Consider the following 23,541-nt stretch of genomic DNA (forward strand, 5'->3'; position numbering starts at 1 on the left):
TTAATTACTTTTTCTTACCTGACTGAGGCTTGATCTATTTCAGAACTTGCAGGTTGTTGTTTTTTTTAATTAGAAGGGGGCCTGCAATTAACAACACACTGTATAACCTTTATTTACTTAGAAAAATCTATTACAATTATTATTATTATTATTATTAATATTATTATTATTATTATTATTATTATTATTAAATCCTTATGTTTTATTTGTTTTTATTTTGTTTTTTTAAGTTATTATTATTATTATTATTAATATTATTATTATTATTATTATTATTATTATTATTATTATTATTATTATTACATATTTATGTTTTCATTGTTTTTTTGTGTTTTTTTTTGTTAGTATAATCAAATATTTATGTTTTAATTTAGTGTTTTTAGGTTAATATTATTACTTATTATTATATTACCATTATTATAACAATGACAGAATTTAAATGTTTGGGTGATCTATCCTTTAAGTATGCGTATCTTTAACTCCGCACTTTGCATAGGCTATAACACACTTTGACTGTACATTTTAATGTAGTAGCTTTGTAGACATTATAATGTCGATATGACCCCAATTATAATGTATAAGATATGACCCCAAAGTCTTCAGTTACCCCTCAAAATCTCATGTAAACATGTAAAAATGTTAAAAGAAAAAGTAAGTCTCATTACCTAAAAAAAACCTTAAATATTATTACTTTATTATATTTTTAAATGAATGCATTACTTCACTTGTTACTCATAAAAGTATTATTACGTATCTTGCTTACTTGTTAAGCATAACCCCCAACACTAGTACAGAAATAAAGTAAAGTGAATGCTAAACGATGACACAATTTAAATGTTTGGATGAACTATTCCTTCAAGTATGCATATCTTTTACTCAGCACTTTGCAAAGGCTGTAGCACACACTGACTGTACATTTTAATGTAGTAACCTTGTAGACATTAATGCTAATGTGGAAGCTCCAGTATGAGGTGTGACCCCAATGTCTCCAGTTACCCCTCATGTAATCCCCCCCCAACCGCAGCAGCTGCCCATGCCGGTGGGCCAGACAAAAGTGCGCGCAACACGAGGAAGAGGTCAAGTCCCAAAATAGCCCCTCGGTGTGGTAAAACAACCCCTCCTCCAGAGAGAAAGACAGAATGAAAGAAACAGTGAGTGAGCAAGGAATAACAGAGCATATCAGACCAGAGCTGTCACATATCTGACACACATCACACTTAACAGATCTCTGACTCCATTCGCTTTGATTCATCGTGTTTTTTACGCAGGTAAGATCCACTGACACGCTGGGGTATATTTCTAACTGGAAGTCTCTGATGGCTTTGACGTTGCTGAGATTGTTTGAAACGTGGTCGGGATGTGTGAAGTCGAGTGGCTGCGCTTCCTTTTGTGGATAATTGAGCATGGATGCTGGCTTTGTGCATGGTGCTGATTTATTGGATTTTTAAACGAGAAAGACAAGACGTGAGTGGGATTGATGGTGTGTTTTGGTGGAAAGGGCTTATGGGTTGTTATGCATTTTTAATGAAAGGTAATTTAGATTGGAGTTTTTTCTGTATGTGTGTCTGTGTGCTTGTGTTATGAGTGGTCACATGGTGTTGGGGAGCAGCTTTTCTATTTCATTTTCACTGGTATTTGTTATCCCAAAAGTTCTATAGTACTACCAAATTTTTTTTGTGTGGTGCTTTATTTTGTACCATAGTAGTTAATGACTACAGTTTTCCAAACTTTGTACAATATTTTCCAAGGATAAAATTCATGTTTTTATTTAGTTTTTGAAAGTTATAAATATGAAATACTTATGTTTTTGTAAATTATTGTTATAAAGTATTTATGTTTAAATTTATATGTTTATTATGTTTTTGTAAGTTATTATTATTATTATTATTATTAAATATTTGTTTTTGTTTTTATTAAGTTTTGTAAGTTATTATTAATAAATATTTATGTTTTCCTTTATGTTTTTATTTAGTTTTTGTAAGTTATTATTATTATTAAATATTTATGATTTCATTTATGCTTTTTATTTAATTTTTGTGAGTAATTATTATTACATATTTATGTTTATATTTAGTTCTTGTTATTTATTATTATAAAATGTTTGTTTTTATTTGTTTCATTTATGTTTTTATTTAGAGTTTGTTCGTTATTATTATTTAATATTTATGTTTTCATTATGTTTTTATTTAGTGTTGGTAAGTTAAAATAAATAAAATATTTATGTATTTATTTGTTTTATTTAGTATTTGTAAGTTATTATTATTATTATTAATAATAATAATAATAATAATAATAATAATAATAAATATTTATGTTTCATTTATGTTTTTTTCGTTTTTGTAAATTATTTATTTATTATTATTATTATTATTATTATTATTATTATTATTATTATTATTATTATTATTATTATTATTATTATTATTATCATTACTGCTATTATTTTTAAATGTTTATGTTTTCATTTATGTTTTTAGTTAGTGTTAGTAAGTAATAATTATTCAATATTTATGTTTTTATTTATTTTATTAAGTGTTTGTACGTTAATATTATTAAACGTTTATGGTTTCATTTATGTTTTTATTTAATGTTTGTAAGTTATTATTATTAAATAATTATGGTTTCATTTATGTTTTTATTAGTTTTGTAGGGGGGTATAGAAAATGACATTTCGTCAAAATTACAAAAATTATATTTATTTGTATTTATATATTAATTGTTTAATATTTATTTACTTTGACTGAAAATCAATATCTGTGATTTTTTATTTGCTGTGATTGAAAATCAAGTTTATTCCACCAAACATTCCTTAACTCTTCTGAAGTTATTGTTTTGTCTAAATTAAATACAATTATGTCTGAATATTTTGACATTTTTTGCTCTGTATGAAATATTTATTTTAAGTTTAGAAGAATATGTCATTAGTTGCTCCGGTTTTTCCCACAGTCCAAACCATGCGGTATAGGTGAATTGAATCAGCTAAATTGACTTATTGTATGTGTGTGAATGAGAGTATATGGGTGTTTCCCAGTGTTGGGTTGCAGCTGGAAGGGCATCCACTGCGTAAAACATGCTAGATAATTTGGCGATTCATTACACTGTGGCAACCCCAGATTAATATATGGACTAAGCTGAAAAGAAAATGAATGAATGAATGAATTATTATTATTAATAATATTTCTGTTTTTTTTCTGTTTTTTGTAAGTTATTATTAAATATTTATGTTTTCATTTGTTTTTATTTAGTATTGTAAGTTATTATAAAATGTTTTAATTTTTTTGTTTAGTATTTGTAAGTTATTATTATTATTATTATTAATATTTATTTTTTCATTTATGCGTTATTTTGTTTTGTAAGTTATTATTATTATTATTATTATTATTAATAAATATTTTTATGGGGGTAGAAAATTACATTTGGTCAAAATGTCATTTATAAATATTATATTTATTTGTATTTATTAATTAAAAAAATATTTATCAATGAAAAATCCATTGCTGTTTTTTTTAATTTACTGTGATTCAAAATCAAGGTTACTTTAATATACATTCATACCTTCCTTAACTCTTCTGAAGTAATTGTCTAAAAATAAATACAGTTATGTCTAAACATTTTGAGATTTTTTTGCTCTTATGACATTTTTATTTTCATAAAACTTTTAAATGTTAATTTAATTTAATTTTTCATATTTAGAAGAATATGACATCAGTAGTTTGTAGAACAAAGCAAAAAACGTTTTTTGCTGTACTGAAAAATGTCTTATTTAGTTATTTACACATAGAGTAATCCTGGAAAAGTGCCTCTGAGAAATGTTTCTTTTTTTTTTCTTTTTTAAAAAAATAGAAATCGTTTGCAACATTTAAAAGAAGTAGATCAGTTTTAACATGCTTGGAGAATATTGATAACTTTGAAAAAATCTGTACTATATGCATATATGGTCAAAAATCCACAAAATAAACCCAAAGTTGATGGGGTCTTGTGTTACACTACAGGATTTAGTGACTGTGACCTTGAAAAAATTGACACGAAATATTGATTTGAACTTAATGTCTTGTGTGTGAGAGGGAAAAGACGCCACGTTGTCATATAAGAGACATGAATCCTGCAGAGCTAAGAATGAAATTGAGACAAAGATCAATTAAACTTTTTGTTGGTCATTTCCATATTACAATTGATCACCGAGAATCAGTTTGTGTCTTGTTTTAGAAAGTTAAACATACTGTGCTGAATAAACCCTGATATGAATTTTAAGCCTAGAAATGTTTTTGTTTCATACATCAAACATTTACTGCAAAAAAAAAGAAGAAAAAAAAAGAAAACACACACACAAACACAACAACATGTTTCTTGTCTTGCTTTCTTCTACTTTTTGCCTTGTTTCTACACTGAAAAAAAAAATCATTGGATTTACTAAATTTAAGGTAAGTGATTGCATTATTTATATGGTCTGAATTTAAACACATTGAATGTAGTAATGCTCAACTGTTAAGCTGTTTAAATTTAGTCCATATAAATTGTTTGTAACCGCAAATCCAATGAATCATTGATGATGATTTCATGATTTGACGTTGATGAATGCAATTCAAATCTTGACAACTGGTTTCTAAAAGATCATATAAACCTTTAGCTTGGTTAAGTTAAAATAGCCTGTGTTACTGTAAGTGTTTTGCAGTGATCTACAGTATGAGCTGGTCAGTCTGTACTCTACTGTTTGTGTTTGAGCCAGCAGCGAGGTATGAGTGTGTGGGACCTGCTTCATTTTGGCAGCATGTCTGACCTACATTCAGAGGTGCCGTGTTATTTTAGGAAGTGGACGACACTGTATCAAAGATGATGTTGGCTAAAACTCCTGTGTTGCTGTGTTTGACAAGAGCTGCAGTTGTTTTGGCATGTCTGCCATGCCCTATAAATGCTACCGTGAACTATATTCCTTCTCACCCTTGACTGTGCTTTTTAGGTTCTGACATTTGCACTGGTTTTGAGCAAAACACTGAACCAACTACAGTATTTTTTTAGGAAAAGAAAAAGTGTATACCCTGTGATGCTAAAAAGTGTTATAACTCTTTGCCGAATCAATTAAATCCAAATCTATTAATGCATTCATATTATTCATATTGACTCATTCTTGTTTTAGAGATTCTGTACAAAAAATGACTTTTTAGCCAGAACATTAAACAAAATCAAGTTTTTAGAACAAATATGTTTAATGAAGGTGATGGCAGAGTGAGTAGCTCTATCGCCACAAAGCAAGAAGGTTGCTGGTTCGAGCCCTGGCTGGGTCAGTTGGTGTTTTTGTGTGGAGTTTGCATGCTCTCCTCATGTTTGTGTGGGTTTCCTCTGGGTGCCCCATTGTCCAAAGACATGCGCTATAGGTGAATTGGGCAAGGTTAATTATCCGCAGTGTATGTGTGTGTATAAGTGTGTATGGGTGTTTCCCAGCGGTTCATTCCACTGTGGCGACCCCAGATTAATAAAGGTACTAAGCCATAAAGAAAAAGAATGAATGAATATACATTACATATTCGCTAAGGTATTTTATCTGAGATGCAACAGACATCTTGAGAAGGAAACAGTAGAGGAGCTAGGAGTGTGCGACTAAATATCAACTGTAATATCTCCTATAATATTGTCTGCTATCTTCTAATTGTTGTTTTAAATTATTTCAACCACATATTGTATTTGATTAAGAAATAATCAAAAATAATTTAAGCTTCTTGTATTTGATTAAGAAGTATAAATGCACCATTTTGGTGATAGTTTATGAAATATTTTGTGCTGGATTAACTTGTTTTCTAGAATCGTGTGCATGCTTTTTGCAGTAGCAAAAATTATGACGGTTTTGTCAAATGCTTACGTAGATCATGGGCAAATTATGTCAGTGCAAACACACACTACTTTTTTTTTCTTAGAGGTTGACATATAGTGATATTCAATAATGCAATATATTGTGATATTCAATATGCAAAACATTATTATTTTTATTTTCAGAGGGCTTTGTAAATATATTCAGATTATATAAGTGGTTGTTCATGACATTGTAATACAAATAATTACCAAAAAAAAAAAAAAAAAATTACATAAATTAATTTAAAGGAAAAATTCTGGACCTATTGGCCGTTGGAGGTGGGTCGTTCAAACCCAACCGAACGCCCCCTGACTACGGGCATGTAATGTTAATGCAACACCACATTGGCACATTACATTAAAAGTAATTGAAAAATGGCTTAAAAGGGACCTATTATGCCACTTTTTTTAAAAGATGTAAAATAAGTTTCTGATGCTCCTACTGTGTATGTGAAATATCAGCTGAAAGTACAACACAAATAATGTTTATAACTCTTAGAAACTGCCCCTTTTAGGCTTTGATGTTAATTGTGCCGTTTTGGTGACTGTCGCTTTAAATTCAAATAAGGTTGTGCTCTTTTTAAAAGAGGGAGGAGCTATAAATGCCTATGTGTCAGCATAGTGGCTGATTCAAAAACAAGACTAATGTCCTATGCCAATGAAGGAGAGGTGGTCTCTAGTGGGCGGGGCTTTCCCACTCTGATGACACATGCAAAGGGAGAATGTCAAGTGTTTTTGCAGACTTTTTTATCAAGTGCGATTATAAAAAATTAAATTCATACATTTTTGTCATTGGAGGCTGGTTATTTTCACACAATGTTTCCACACAACTGTTTAATCCCTTATAAAAGTGATTAATGCATAATTGTAACCCTTTTAAAATGTAAAGTCCTGGTTTCATTTGTTTACTCTTACCACTGATATTTTAAATTTGATTACAAATAACTCAGACATTTTCTATTTTAATGTGAGTTCAATTATTTTCTTTTATTTAGCAAAATATCAAAAGGATGTTTTTATGTTCTTTATAAAAAGTCATATTTTTATTAACTTTTCATAAATTACATTGTGTTTGGACAAGTTTGGACAAAATAAGGCAACTGCGAGCTAGCAGCTGAGCCTTCCTCCTGACTGACTCCACATGGGGGAGGGGAACATGACATGATCCAAACACATTAGTGGCCCCAAACAGCATTTGCACATTGATGGTACACTCCTAAGTTCAACATTTGAGGAAAACAGTTGTTATCGGACTTTTCATGCGATTGAAATCTAGAATAATGACATTAGTTAGCTGAGACTATATGGAATTAGATTTGTCCCAAATAAAACGCACAAAACTTTTCCAGAAACAAACACAAATATACATTAATGGCGAAAAAAAAAACAAAAAAAACACTGTCTTCAAAAAAAGTGTATTATTAGTTCGGTTCACTTTCTGCTTCGATTTCGATAAACACAGTTTTCAATGAGATGTCAATCAAAATCTCCTAAACCAATAAGAACAAATCGCAGGTAAGCCCGCCCCCATGAGAGCGTTGTGCCAGAATCACAAATGTAAATTTGAGAAACGTAAAGGAAAACTCTGGCAGCGCAATCAAAACTGCGGTTATCAAAAGCGAAGCAGAAAGTGAGCCAAACTAATAATACCCTTTTTTTTGCTTGATTATTTTGTATTTTTTGAGTTTTTTAATTTGTTTATGTATATTTATGTTCATTTCTAGAACCATTTTGTGTGTTTTATTTGGCACAGATCTAATTCCATAAGACTAGAGTGTTCAAGTACTTTTTTGGGCTACTGTAAATATGCAGTTGCTGTGCACTGTATCCAAACCACCTTATGTTATTCTGTTTTGTGATCTCATCTTCTGAAATTAGCTCTGCTTCTGAAACTAGACTTTTAATATCACCTTCTGGCTGCTTGCTTTATGATTTGAATCACACTGACAGTAAAAGAAAAGCCTCCCAGACCTATAGTGACCCACGGCTGTAAATGTGCTCTTCACTGCTGTGACTTTCACATCAGATGAACCAGATGCTGCAAGGAACAAACAAACAGAAAAACCTTTATGTTTGTGTTATGGATATGATAGCTGGCTGACATCCAGTTAATTAGCAAGTGTAATAATATTAATTTACAGTTGAAGTCGCAACTATTAGCCCTCCTGTGATTTTATTTTTTAACTGATCTTTAACATAGCAAGTATTTACTATATTTTTTCTTCTATAGAAAGTCTTATTTGTTTTATTTTGGCTAGAATAAAAGCAGTTTAAATTTTTTAAGGTCAATATTATTAGCCCTTTTATGCAATATTTTGCCTAAAAACTTGCCCAGTTAACCTTATTAACCTAATTAAGCCTTTAAGGTCGGACTCACACTATGTACAGTTGCCTTGAACCGGACCGAAGCATGCTTGTCCCCCCTTCCATCTCCCCCGACGGCCCGCACTCACATTGCATTTGCACCTGAGCACGCTTATGTCATCGATGATGCGCTATTCAGTAAGAAGCACTCTCGCTCAGCACAGCGGAGATTTCTTTAGTTATATCATTTTAGTTGTTTGGGATGCAGTCAAATATTTCATCGAACAGATCAGTCACTTTTGATGCTCATAAACAATCATAAAGCCTGCATGCTGCAGGAATTAGGAGGTTTGCTAAAGGTGCATCTGTTGCGTAGTCAGGGGTTTGTGTCTTTAAAAAACTACGACAGTTTGTGTTTATTGAACAGTAAGAATGATTAATAAATGATTAAATGAACAAATTATTAAAAAATCCGTATGAAACAGTCCCTTAAATGTCACATCTTGTCTTCAATTTCAAGCTTTGAGCCCAAGTGAACCGCCCTCTGACACACCTTTTCAAACTGGGTCAGGGCCGGCCAAGTGAACCGTGCCTAAACCCAAATCAGAGCACTCACACTTCTCAAACGATCCGGGAAATGGGCCTGGGCACGGTTAGGAGAGCATAGTGTGAGTGTGCCCTAAAATTCACTTTAAGCTGAATACTAGTATCTTGAAAAATATCTAGTGAAATATAATTTACTGTCATCATGGCAGAGATGAAAGAAATCAGTTGTTAGAAATAAGTTATGAAAACTATTATGTTTAGAAGTGTGTTTAGAAAATCTCATCTCTGTTAAACAGAAGTTAGGGGAAAAAATAAACAGGATGGCTAGTAATTCAGGAGGATTAACAATTGTGACTTCAACTGTATATAATGACCCCAAATGTTTTAATCCGAGTGAATGCCATTTTCTAAACAGAAACAAACAGGGGATACCACATGGCCAATATGGTGTATTTTAATATTTTCTAAGACCTTCTCTGTATTATTCACATGTCATGTGAAAATGACTCAAATATCCTTCTACTTCCTCTCACATGAATACATAATGTGATGATGTTTTTGTGCTTGTGCCTGGATGAAGGTAGGTGGACAACAAGTAGACTTGACTGATGTTTATACCTTTTGTTAAAAGGAAATTAAATGCTAACATGGGGAAATGCCCAGAAATCTGAGCTATTTCTATCAACAATCGTAATAATAGTATTTGGTATGCACGATGCAGATATATCCTGTTGAGTAATTCAATTTTTTGCAATCTCTCAGAGAACTCCAAAAGTGCTGATGATGACTCACGTCTTGTCTTTTATTTTTTATTTCTCAACAACTATAATTCATATAAACCATTTTGTCTGAACTTTCAGTGTCTTTCATCTAAAAACTCTTTAGAGGGATGTGTCTGGAATGCTTTCTAGGTTGCTGATGGAAATAAGCTCATTAGCATTTGAGGAAGTAGTCAAGATCATCAGCAATAGTGTATTTCCCGAGAGATGTAGCCATCATATCATGTGTAATTTCGTGCATTTCAATTGCAGATCTTCATATCTGATGAGTTTCTGCGCATTTTTCTGTTTTATAGGATATCTGTGAAGACATATCTGATCATGTCGAGCAGATCCACGCACTGTTGGAGACCGAGTTCTCCCTGAAGCTCCTGTCCTACTCTGTGAACATCATAGTGGACATCCGGAGTGTGCAGCTCCTGTGGCACCAGCTGCGAGTGTCGGTGTTGGTTCTGAAAGAGCGGCTTCTCCAGGGCCTGCAGGACTCCAACGGGAACTACACCCGGCAGACTGACATCCTACAAGCCTTCAGCCAGGATCACGACCAGGTCAGATCCATCTCTAAAACATTCTCCAAATTAAACCACCTAAAGCGGGTTCACCCTTTGATATAAGTACATCCTTTGCTAATTCCCAAGGACGGGAACTTAGTTATGCAATGTTCTGCTGGGATTGTACCATAAAATCATTTGCAATACCCTTCACCAAGACATTCAGAATAGGGCTGCCACAATATATTGTTTCAGCATTGGTTTCACAATGTGCTCACCTGCTATAGTCACATCGATTGACCCTAAAAGTTGGCACCAATAGCATAGTGGTTCAGTGTGCTGACATATAGCACTAAGGTGATCATGGTGACCTAAGTTCGATTCCTGACTCAAGGTCCTTTGCCGATCCTTCCTCTGCTTCCAATGCTTTCCTGTCTGTTATATCCACTGTCCTATCATAATTAAGGAGAAAAATCCCTACAATAATAATGATAATAGATTAATAATAGCCCTATTAGATTGAACGTTTTGTTTACTGTAAGTCCTGTGACTATGTCAGATTTCAAGAAAATGTAAACCATGAGTCTCAAACTCAATTCCCGGAGGGCCGCAGTTCTGCACAGTTTTGCTCCAACCCTATTCTAACACCTTTCAAGATTTGAACACCTTGATTAGTTGGAATAGCTGTGTTTGATTAGGGCTGGAGCAAAACTGTGCAGAGCTGCTGCCCTCCAGGAACTGAGTTTGAGACTCGATAAACAATTTGGGCACAAGAAATTATACAATATGTGGCTTTGATTTTTTTCCAATATCATGCAGCCTTCATTCAGAATAGGCAACCCTAGTAGATACTTGCACCACATTGTACTTGCTTATCTCAAAGCAGGATAGGATAGAATAGGAGAGATTTGATTACATTTTCAAAATGACCTTTGTCTTGATCACCTTTAGGCTCGACTGGACGCTTTGACCGAAGTTGATGACTCTGGCCAACTGACTATTAAATGCAGTAGGGATTACTTCTCCCTTGACTGTGGCATCACTGCTTATGAACTGAGCGACTACAGTCCTATTGAGGACCCAGAAGGTCGAGGGCCACACTCGCTTTATCCTGAGCTGGAGCAAGACTTTCCAGAGCTGCTTCAGAGTGTGGATCTCCTCAACATTGCAGCCTCCAGACAGAACCAGTTGTCAGCGTCATCTACAGAGGAGTCTGTTACCTCCACCCAAAAACCTCAAGAGACAATCAGTAGCCCCACAGAAAAAGAAGAAGAAGGTACAACAGATTCAGGAATGCAGGACGATTCCAACTTTGGGCTTTCCAAGAGGCCTCTCCATGGTGGCTTTAGGAGTGAACTATCTCCAACACAGCCTTTGCCTAAAAAACCCATGTACCTGGAGGGTGATGGAGATACCAGGTTTAGTAGACCTTCACCTCTTCAGTACCAGGCTGACTTGAGCAGAAGCACACCTTCTCTTTTGGATACTCTAGATCGAACAAAATTTTGGCTGGAGCTAGAATCTGTTTATCCAGGCAGCGGGAGCCAATCCTACGAGAGTCTCTATGGCATGAATGCAAGGAACTTGCAAATAGGACTCAAAAGGTCTGGTCAGGTTCCTCTTGAAAGACGATTATCGGAAGCTGAGCATGAATTTAGCAAGCAGAAACACTTGTCAAACCCTAAGACTATGCACTCCAAAGCAAAGCAGGCTTACAGTGACTCTTCCAGCCCACCGCCATCTTCAGGAGAGGACATTTCAGACCACGAGCCACGTGCAATGTCCTCCAGTCCTGATGATCAAGCTCCGGCAACAAATTCTCTGTGGATCATGAACCAGAACGCTCTGTGCATCTCTAATGCATCGAGCAACCTCAAAGAGCACTGGTACGGCTCAGATGAGTTCCTCGCTCTTCCTGCCCAGCTGAAAAAGACAGAGATTCTGGCAATGAAGCTGGAAAGCCTCACTCAGGCTTTACCCCAAAGAGGCCTACAAGAGTCCATTCAGGACGTGGATGACTGGGAGCTCACTGAGGTCAACCCTGATTGGGAGAGCAGCACTGATTTCCATTTGCTGCACCCCTATAAGAAGTCATCCCGAACCGGGCGCTTTTCTCCTACTTCCTCAAGCGATGTGGCTCCTTCTTTGGATGACAGTATCGAATCTGGACCCCTCAGCGAACTAATGTCTGAGGACGAGGGGGCAAGGAGTACACCAGAGTCCAGGGCAAGAAATGTATCGACTGAGCTGCCCAATGCACCAAAGATGATGATTCAATGCACACCATTGATAAAGCAACTGCTAGCAGATATTCAACACCAAGACAACTATGATAATGTCTGGACAAAGATAGAGGTAAGAGATTTCTGCTTTTGTGGCACAGTATTCTCTCAAAATTTTCAATTTTATTTACAGAATACCAATCCACACATAGAAATTGGATAGACTGTTTTGAGGGTTGTAAACAAAAGCAATGGTCTGTCTATCTATCTATCTATCTATCTATCTATCTATCTATCTATCTATCTATCTATCTATCTATCTATCTATCTATCTATCTATCTATCTATCTGTCTGTCTGTCTGTCTGTCTGTCTGTCTGTCTGTCTGTCTGTCTGTCTGTCTGTCTGTCTGTCTGTCTGTCTGTCTGTCTGTCTGTCTGTCTGTCTGTCTATCTATCTATCTATCTATCTATCTATCTATCTATCTATCTATCTATCTATCTATCTAGCGACAGACGCTCGAGGTCATGGTCTTTAGTCTACTTGTTAGAGCAGCCAGCTCCCATGCGGAGAGTTGCCAGTTTGATCCCAGCTCGGAGCGGATTGGGTGGTGTTGTACCGGCGGGGGTTATATATGTACAATCCAAATGTGAATTTTTATGTCATATATGTAATTTGCCTATAGTTCCATGCATCAAATTTCCATGTGGGGCCATATATTTCAAACCATAGTATGCTAGATTTATTGTTACGTAATTAGCATGAAATTAGCTCTTAACTTTATTTCGTATTTTTGATTAAAATATTTAAAATTTTTGGAAGACAAATAAGGAGTGCCTGTAGCCATTTCTGCTTCCCTTAGCACTTAAAACCACACATAGCCAGTCCTGCAACAAAATCTTAAAAGCGCACCCAAGTGTTAACGCTAACCCTCTCCATGATTAACGTTAGATTTATCACAGTTCTGCAGTTTGTATTTAATTTGAAAGGGATATAATCGTAAAGGAAGTCATTTGTATGCCTTAATCCTCGTCCGCATAGAGGCGGCAGCTAATATGTGTCACTACACTAAGCAGATATTAAAAACAGCTGATAACTAAAGGGGTAATGAACTAACAAGCCACCTCAGCCTTTTGCTAATATTCAAAGCTTAATTAACAGGATTGCACTCCTCGACAACCTCTCTTCAGTCCCAAGTCTGTAATTAAATGATTAGCTACATAATTAAGAACATGCAATCGTGTTTATAAAGGACCCGGGTGCTTGAGGAAACCCAAATTCGTTGGATTAGTTATTCCCTTTCTCATGGGTTATGTGGGAAATGGTATACAACCATGGTATTCTTGCTAATGCTGATGTATATGGTATTTAATCCATGAACTGAAGGCACATTTCTGTATACATTCAAATACCCAAATGACCTAGTATATTTGCTGAAATGAGCAGTATATTTACAACAGTAAACAATAATGTAGTTTATGATTTCAATGTAGGCTACTGTTTGAAGTGCTTATAATGGTATAATCCAAATGGTTTATTCTGAATTAGCAAGCAACATGCAGTATGTGTTAATGTAGTAAGTATATTATGCAATTACATTTTAGTTTCAGCTGTTATTTAGCTATTTAACCTATATGTAAACCAAATTGGGCCTTAGTTTTGAAAAGTTTAAACAAATATTTCATTAAAATGGCATTAAATATTCACATTAGATGCAAAAATCAAGAATCACATGTTATATTTATTAATTTATCTTATGATTTCAATCTAGGCTACTGTTTGAAGTTCTTAAAATGGTATTATTCATATTGTTTACCCAAACTTAGCAAGCAACATGTAGTATGTACTTGTACTAAATATATTATGCCATTATATTTTAGTTTAAACTGTTATTTAGCTATTTAACCTAAGTGTGAACCAAATTGGTTGTAGTTTTGAGTGGTTTAAAAAAGAAATTAATAAAAAAGGCATTAAATATTCACATTAAATGCAAAAAATCAAGAATTACATAATATAATATCTAATTTAGCTTCTGATTTTAATCTAGGCTACTGTTTGAAGTGCTTGTAATGATATAATCCATATTGTTTAACCTAAATTAGCAAGCAACATGCAGTATGTGTTGCTGTATTAAGTATATTAAGCCATTATATTTTAGTTTCAGCTGCTATTTTGCCATTTAAAATATGTGTAAACCAAATTGGTTTTGAGATTTGAGTGGTTTAAAAAATATTTCATTAAAATGGTATTAAATTAGCAGGAAACATGCAGCATGTTTTCCTGTAGTAAGTACATTATGCCATTATATTGTAGCTGCAGCTGTTATTTAGTAATTTAACCTATGTGTGAACCAAACTGGACCTCAGTTTTGAGTTGTTTAGAAATATTTCATAAAAACAGCTTAAAATATTCACATTAGATGCCAAAATCGAGAATTACGTATTATATTAATTAATTTAGCTTATGATTTCAATCTAGGCTACTGTTTGAAGTGCTTATAATCTATATTGTTTACCCAAAATTAGCAAGCAACATGCAGTATGTATTTGTAGTAAGTATATTAAGCCTTTATATTTTAATTTCAGCTGCTATTTAGCTAGCTGACTGCAAGCAGCCATGCATAGAACCATCTTAAGCCTCAAAATATGAAAGCATATCACAATATTTTTATGTTAGGCCACAAGGTTAGTTCTATTAGTTTAGTTCACTGCCTAAAAGACATAGAGGCGTACTGTTGCCATCTGGTGGTCAAATATAAATACACACTAGGAACAGCATTCTGGAGACCTAAATGAATATTAAAAAAGTACTGTCGACCCTGTTTATGAAAATACATGTAGACAATACAATTGAATGCAATGTTGCTAATAATATGTTGTAGTGCCCCAAAACAAGAAAAACTGGTTATTGCTCGGACAGTAAAATGATTACTTCCAAGATAACCTGCTGTCAGCATCTATTTTCAATACATTTATTTATTTTCCCTCAGCTTAGTCTCTATTTCAGAAGTTGCCACAGCGAAATAAACCACCAACTATTAATATTACTTTTATTTACCACGCAGCAATTTGTTTTGTTACTGGTGCTCCATCTAATACTCATCACTGTCAACTGTATTCTTTATTGAATTGGCCTTCTCTTCAATCACGTCGACAAATTCATTGGTTTCGGTTCATTTACCCTTTTCACAAGACTGTTATTACACATTTAACGGTCATCATAATCTTAAATCCTTGAAAGTTTTTAAAATATTTTTATTATTTAAAAAAAAAACGTTTGACCCTGGCTGCAGTTATCAGTCTCACACAATTTTTTTCTTTTTCTGAAAGTCTTAATAACACCATCACAAGTTGTTTTGTTTTATTATTTTAGCAAATAAGATATACTTTCCCATTTATTGTGCTCTATACCCAACTATGGCGCCTTCCGCTACTGAGAAACTCAGAAATGTGAAAAGGGTCTATTAGGAAAACTCTATCATATTTACAGTCACTACTTAACATTCAGAAAACATGTCGGTGCCTATAGCCTAGTGGTTAGTGCGTCGACACATAGCACCAAGGTGCTCACGGCCACCCGAGTTCGATTCCTGGCCCAAGGTCCTTTGCCGATCCTTCCCCATATCTCTCCCCCTATCTCTGCTCCCCACACTTTCCTGTCTGTAAAATCTCCACTCCACAAAAAAATAATAATAAAAAAAATTAAAATAAAAAAAACATTCAGAAAACATGTCAAAATCTGCGCTCTAGTAGTTTTACTAAGCATTGTATACCCTTAGTTTGCACTTTATTTGATTGCTACTCCTTTCCGTTTTCTGCTGCTGATGCTTGGAATCATCCGCAGCAGACCTTACAGCACAACACTTATTCCACTATTATCCTTTAAAAATTTAATCCAGTTAATAGAACAAGTTCAATGTGCTTGTTTTTAGTTTTTCCTTTCTACTATCTGCATTTGTGAAACTGTAATTGTGTTGTGTTCCTGCTGCTTCATATCTGCTTTCTATGTTGGCCAGGTTGTCATTGTAAATGAGGTCTGGTTGTCAATTGACTTACCTAGTTAAGTAAAGGTTATTATTACTATTCCGGCATATGTTTTACGCAGCGGATGCCCTTCCAGCCGCAACCCTGTACTGGTAAACACCCATACACACTCATTCACACACCCTACAGCCAATTTAGTTCACCCAATTCACCTATAGGGCATGACTGTGAGGAAAACCTGCGCCAACTAGGCATCGGCCGGTATAAGTTTCTAATGTGTATGATAACCTTGGATAAAAATATCACAGTATCACGGTATTGTGATTACTGCTCCAAAATAAGTTATTTTTCAACTGTCTGGGTAACAAAATAACAACTTTTCCCCCATTTAACACAATATATTTTATTTTAGGAAACATTTAAAGTATTTTGGACCAGTAACTTTTGACATAGAGATTCATTTTTTGCTGGAGATACTGTTGCCCTATAAAACTAAATAAAATAGTTGAGAAAAACATACATATACACACACACACACACACACACACACACACACACACACACACACACACACACACACCTGCTCCAAGTCTCCATTGATTACACTCACACAGCTAAAGCTGCTTAAAGACTGATTGGACTATTTTTACAGCACACAAACACACATACTTGGCTGAGTCTTGTTAATCTGCATAGTGTACATTAGAATGCGTTTTTCCCTTGCCTTTTCCTGCCATGTTTAGACGCTCACCTTGTTTTGTTTGTTTACATTGCCTGCTGCCTGCCTGTACAGACCATCTGCTTGTTATTTGACCACTACTCTGGATTGCCCATTTAAATCTATTTGCTTGTGTATTGACTGCTGCCTGCCTGACCATTCTCTGCAAAAGAAACCTGCATTTGGATCCGCACTTCCCTTGTCCATAATCACTTCACATTACACATTAATAAGACTCAGCCATGAAGTGTGTGTGTGTGCGCGCTGTATTTAAAGTTCATGTACTTAGTTTGTAATGATTTTCCGGCTGTGTGTATGCAATCAGTCCTGATCAGAAACCGGTTGTGAGTGGTGCATGACTGGATCTTGTAGTCCATAATGAAGGATTTGTAGTCTGTTAGCGATCTGCAATTGTTAGATCGCTGATAATCATAACAATAACAGAAAACCTTGGCAGTTTTGAAACTTTGACTTTTCCAATCTCCGATATACATTGAAACTGGTTATCTTCCCATGCCTAACGCCAACACGGGGAACATACAAACTCCACACAGAAACGCCAACTGGTTTAGCCGGGATTTGAACCAGCAACCTTCTTGCTGTGAGGTGACAGTGCTAACCAATAAGCCACTGTTTCAATAATAATGTCCTATTTTCAATAATAAGTCAATAATTATAATTAAAATAATGCCAAAAGGAAATGCTAAAAGTACCAGCATTAGTATGGGTAACTGTGGTACTTTGGTGGAAAAAATCCCTGTATGTTTTTGATATATTTCAGAATGATCAATAGCATTGGACACATTTTACCAATGTCATGACTTCATCCTTTGAACTCTTTTATACCACACTAATATTTTATCAGCCGCAAATCCAGTCTTCTGTTTCATCCAAGCGAATCAATGGTTCTAATCCTTCAGAAGCACCTTTGAAATATACTTTATAACTCTCTTTATGTCTTATGAGCAGTAGCTCAGCGATCCTGCACACCTGATGGAGGTGAATGACTAGTGAAGGATGCCCTCAGAAGTGTTCTGCTGCAATCCTTCCTTTCATTCAGAGACAGACAGAGAGAGAGAGAGAGAGAGAGAGAGAGAGAGAGAGAGAGAGAGAGTGTGTTTGTGTGTGTGTATGTATGAGTGTGTAGTTTGACCCTTGTTTCGCTAAATGTCCTCACAAGTATAGCAGTACTAGTTAACTTTGACCTTATGGAGACACTTTTTGTTCCTCATTGGGAAAACGGCACATAGCTCATAGCATATGTGTGAGATTGTATGTGCTTGCGTGTGTGTCTCTGTGTGTGTGTTTCCGAGTGTTTGTGTGTGTGATTGTGTGTGTGTTTGGGAGGGGGGTTTAATGTGTGTTTGAGCATGTGTGTGTTTGCGTGTATGTATGTGTGTCTGTATGTGTGTGTTAGAGTGTGTGTGTGTTTGCGTGTGTGTGTTTGGGTTTGAGTGTATGTGTGGGAGCATGTATGTGTGTTTCCGTTTGTGTGTTTGAATGTGTGTGTATGTGTGTGTATTGGAGTGTGTATGTTTGAGTATGTGTGTATGTGTTTGAGTGCATGTGTGTGTGTTTGAGTGTATGTGTTTTAGCATGTGTGTGTGTTTCTTTTTGTGTTTGTGTGTTTGAGTGTGTGTGTGTGTGTGTTTGAGTGCATTTGTGTGTGTGTGTGTGTGTGTGTGTGTGTGTGTGTGTGTGCTGTAAGCTCACTGGAGCGGGTGGAGGTAGGCAGCCACATCCACCTGAGATGATGCGTGTCACAGGAGGAGGTGATTGATTACATTAGTATTCAGCCGCTGGAGATGACTTCATTCTCATGGCAACAGACAGCTGGCAGCTGAAGCCTCTTCTTGGGGGCGTCTCAGGGGTTTAGTCATGTGTGACGCCACCAACCCATCTTCCCTTCTCCTTGTCTCTCTGTCTCCATCTTTCTCACCCCCCACCCCCACTTTAGCATATCTTTGACTTTGCATCTTTATCTTTATTTTTTGTTCCACACATGGGATTGAGAATAAAAGAAATCTGAATGTAAAGAATAAAAATTAAATGGAAAGTATTAATATATTTATTATATTAAAAAAATTATATAATAAAAATAAAGCATAAGTTAATTTTAAACCTTATTATATGCTGTTTTTCTTTTTCCATTGGATCATTTGATTTGAGAGCTTCTTCAGTCAATAATGATAATTAGGTTTATTCATTAATTTTAATTTAGCTTCATTCCACAGCGGAATGATCCGCTAATTTATCTACCATATGTTAACACGAGACTCTTATCGCGCGATAAAAAAAATATCGCCGCTAATCTTAAAGTTGGGCTGGTAGCTGGGTCTATTCTATGCAAGCTATGGTAACTTTCACCTTGATATTTTAGTGTGGATGTATACCTGAACGGTGAGCCGTCTGAAAAAAAGTGCCCCTCTTAATAAAATAAATTAACTGCAGTTCAGCAGTTTCATTTAACTCATGAACATTTCATTCATGCCTCTGTGACAAACTGGGGTATTAGACGCAAACAAGGAGTAAGGACTGGTGAGAGTGTTGTGGAATTTAAAAACATTTAAAAACGCATGCCAAATGGAAAAACTTCCGCAAAAACGTCTGCGTTTCTGTGCGGAGTTTGCATGTTCTCCCGTGTTCGCATGGGTTTCCCCTGGGTTTCCTGGTTTCCTTCCACCGTCCAAAAACATACACCATAGCCAATCGACTAAACCAAATTATCAACTAAGATAACCTCAGTTTACACTTCTCACACGGTGACAAGCAGGGGAGTTCTTTAGACGTACCTGAGCTTGAACTCCCCTCTCGCCCTTCTAACGGGAGGGAGCCCTGGACTCGAGGATATTACGAGCTCAGGGCTTTCCCAAGACAGCATGCCAATTATGCTTTATCGATTATCAGCTAAGTGTGAACTCTTGAAACGAGATATTTTATGCGAGGAACTGCTGGAAGAGTGTAGTTTTAATGGAATGTTTGATACCTCACGGTGAAAAAAAACCTCTGCATTTCTCTGTAACTTAAATTGTAAATAAAATCCTACATGATGGTAATTGTTTAATAAAGTTGTTTACATGTTTACAATCAGAGAGCAGCATTTACAGTGGATCTTTCAGTCCATAATATTGTAGTGATATTAACATAGTAACTAAATGACTAAGGTATGTCTTTAAACACTGAAAGAATACTGCTGACGATACTAACTAACTTTGCCTCTAAATAAACATAAACAAAGAACTCCAATCACACAAACTTACCAAATTTGTAGAGACGGGACAATCAACACCAACTGGAACCGTGTCACTTTTAAAAGAAGACGAGTGTGAAATCCTACACAATCTCACGGCAATTCATAACTTTTTCATTTAGTGGCTAATTCGTATGAATTCGTACGATCTAATTCGCACAATTTAGTAGGATTTGCTCATCCTCCAATGGGTTTAGGAGTGGGGTTAGGTGCTACGCCTCCTTTTAAAAATCGTACAATTTTCTACGACTGAACTCGTATGAATTCGTACGAATTAGCCACTAAACTGGCAAAACGTAAAATACTTACGTTTTCTCGTGAGATCAGGCTGGGCAAATCCGGATTTCACCATTTCCAGATGCGAAAAGCTCTCGGGTAAAAAGAATGTTTCTTACAACTGTGTTTTTGTCGCGTGTTAGCAGAGCACTGTAATCCACTCGTGAGTCCAGCTGCTCTCTCATAGCACGAAAATGAAAACAAAACCTTTGTTGCAGCATATTTATAAATCCAACACTGACGACCTATGTCTCCAAATTATTCTTTTTCTTCCACTTGTTTTAATCATAGTTGGCAATACAACGTGGCATCTCTCTGCCATCTGAACATTGTAACAAGTAAAACAGTCTTTAACGCTATCATGCATTTTTAGGAAGTTGCACCTTATACACAACAGAGCGCGCTGATTGGTTTGAACCAAGTCTTTCTCATGAATTAATGTTGCAAACTCAAGCGCGACACATTGTGCTTGTTAGTGCAGACTACACACTGGAATACACGCAAGGATCTAATCGACGTGGCGCAGCTTCAAAAATTTGTTTCAATCTGAAGAACGAATTTGCTTGAAATAACGCAAAACCAAACAAATTTAGCTTTTTTGTGAAATATATGTGTCCTAATAGGGTTTTTAGCAGAGTGGGACACATATGTAACTATCAACATCTCAAACAATGTGTTTTGGTGTTTCGTGACCCTATGAAAAGTATTAAATTTTAACTCTCTGATTCCTATATATACTCTGGAGTCACAAAGCAGACATAGACAACGTAAATATTCTTATTAAAGCTGTAGGTGGTTTCTAAGGTGGTTTCCAATTCAGATATTCCCCATTAGCCCTTTCTTTCTCTCTCTCTCTCTCTCTCTCTCTCTCTCTCTCTCTCTCTGTTTCTCTGTCAGTGTTTTTTCTTTCTTTCTCTGGGGCACAGAGTCGCGTCTCATTTTCTCTTCCTCCCTCTGTAATACACTCACAAACAGGTCTGGTGACAAGCTCAGTTAATGCCGTGACCAGCGGCTACATATTCATCTGCTCTGAGAGCTTTATCAGTGCACCAGATGAGAGCGAATGGCACGGCGTTCCCTGCCAGGGGAATAATTTAGCGGCAGTATCTATTGATCTCCATCGACTGCCACAATCTCGCAGAATTCCTTTGGTCTGTGTGATGATGTACCATAGTGCAGCAGAGCCAGAGATGTGCAATAGTTTAAAAGTGATCTACCAGCTCCAAACAGCTTGACCAAATACAGTCTTACAAGTCAGAACCAGAGCAGTACGTTTTCATTACTGATTTGCTCAAAGCTTGATATTTTCTATATGTCGATAAAAAATTATTACTAAATGATGACTTTCAATTAAGCAAGCAAGATGGGACTAAAACTTGCAATAAGCCATTCTAAAATCATCTAAAATCATGTTGAATTACTATCTGTCCTGTGAAATTTTATTTTATTTTAGTATTTCTTAATTGCTGTATGAATAAGTGAGTTTTTCAACACATTTTTAATGTAATATACATTTTCAACATAATAGTTTTAGTAACTTATTTCTAATTACTCATTTCTTTTGCCTTCGCCATGATGACAGTACATAATATTTTACTAGATATTTTTCAAGACACTAGAATTAAGTGACATTTAAAGGCTTAATTGGGTTAACTAGACAAGGTAGTTTAATTAGGCATGTCATTGGACTACAGTGTTTGTTCTGTAGCCATTCAAAACATTTCTTAAGAGGCTAAGCAGTTTTTACATATTTTAACAATTGGAGCCAAACTAAAAGAAAAAAATGTGGAAACCATATTAAAAAACCTTTATTGATATGGCTTTAAAAAAAAAACTCCTTAAAAATAAATTGAAAATTTTATGTTTTAAGGCAGGGGTTCCCAAACTTATCAGCCTGCGACCCCCAAAAATGACGATGCCAGTGACTCGCCAACCCCAATATCCTCTGAGGTGTTTAAAAATAGAGAAATCTTGATGCAGTGGTGCACACACACCAATAGACCCAAGTCTTTTCTTCGTTTAACTTTTTTTAAATGTATGTCAGTGCTGTAAATGGGCCAGAAAGTTTAACCTGGTGTTATAAAATCAATCTGCTGCATCTGACGCTATTGCGCTATCTTTAATAAAATGTAATTACCCCAGGGGTCGCAATCCAATAGAACTAGTAACTATGAGCTACTTATTTACATTTTAAATAAGTAGTTTAAACAAACAGCAAACATCATTTTGAGTGTTTCTGCTCTGTCTTTGTGGGAGGAAATATGATTTCATTTGTAAAATTTAGCTCCTCTATAGTCATCATCGAGCACCTGAATCATCTTAGACAAAATCATGTTCCAACCTACATTTTTATCTCAATTGGATGTAAATCACAGTAGAGGGGAAAAGGTTTTTAACGTCTATTTGATGCTGACTTTAAAGAATGGTCATGTGACTTATGTATAACATCTGACCTTTAATACAGAAGAGTTTTGATTGGAGCTTTGTGAAATATTCCTTTAAATTGCCTAAAAATAGACCAAATGTAAACATATAAATGTTTTTGTGATAAATAGGCAGTAATGCAAGACTGATGTATTTCCATTTTGTGTATTTTCGATTTGCGATTTCATTTTGCGCAATTTGAATTGAAGTGAAAATGCGGCAAACCTGAAGTTCACCCAATGGAAAGCGTTCTAGAGAAGAGTTCAGGTCTTTCTCCGACATCTGAAATAATGTTCGCACACAGATCTGATTCCTCTCCAGAATTTAGCTTTGAACGCACAGCCAATCTCACCCACTTCAAAGCTCGTCTGCCGGTGAAGGCCAAACAGTCGATAAATTATGGGATTTTTAGCCGGCGTCTGCGGAGAGGTCATTTGTATCAATATCTTTGATTTTCGCCAATGTTAGATAATGAGCAGGAGGAGCTGCCATGGAGAAAGGGCGAAATCTGCTCATATCACATTCAGATGCTTCATTAGAGTCTTTATGGAATGGTATTTGATTCGTTTGGGCGTATATGACATCTGAACATCTGAAAACCAGCAGATTTGTCACTCTAATTAGTGCTCAGATCCACGTCCTCTGGTTAACCACAGGCTCGAAGGAATGGTTCACCTGAAAATAAACATTTTAACGTCATTAACT

The 23,541-nt window shown here is 35.4% G+C and overlaps 1 protein-coding gene across 8 annotated transcripts in view; it reads left to right on the top strand.

Moving 5' to 3' along the window:
• akap6 (A-kinase anchoring protein 6) overlaps window positions 1–23,541 on the top strand; it is a 283,494-nt gene that overhangs the window by 43,560 nt on the left and 216,393 nt on the right. For 5 of the 8 annotated variants that reach the window (XM_087289691.1, XM_087289694.1, XM_087289693.1 and 2 more), the window contains exons 3-4: window positions 9,770–10,021; window positions 10,916–12,319. In XM_087289691.1, the coding sequence (XP_087145817.1) occupies window positions 9,770–10,021; window positions 10,916–12,319 (1,656 nt within the window). Of the gene's footprint in view, window positions 1–1,136; window positions 1,269–9,769; window positions 10,022–10,915; window positions 12,320–23,541 lie in introns of those variants that run through there. The other 3 variants (XM_087289696.1, XM_087289698.1, XM_087289697.1) reach the window with 1 other exon arrangement.

Source organism: Danio rerio, chromosome 17, assembly GCF_052040795.2.
Source record: "Danio rerio strain M-AB ecotype USA chromosome 17, GRCz13ab, whole genome shotgun sequence".
NCBI classification, from domain to species: Eukaryota; Metazoa; Chordata; class Actinopteri; order Cypriniformes; family Danionidae; genus Danio; species Danio rerio.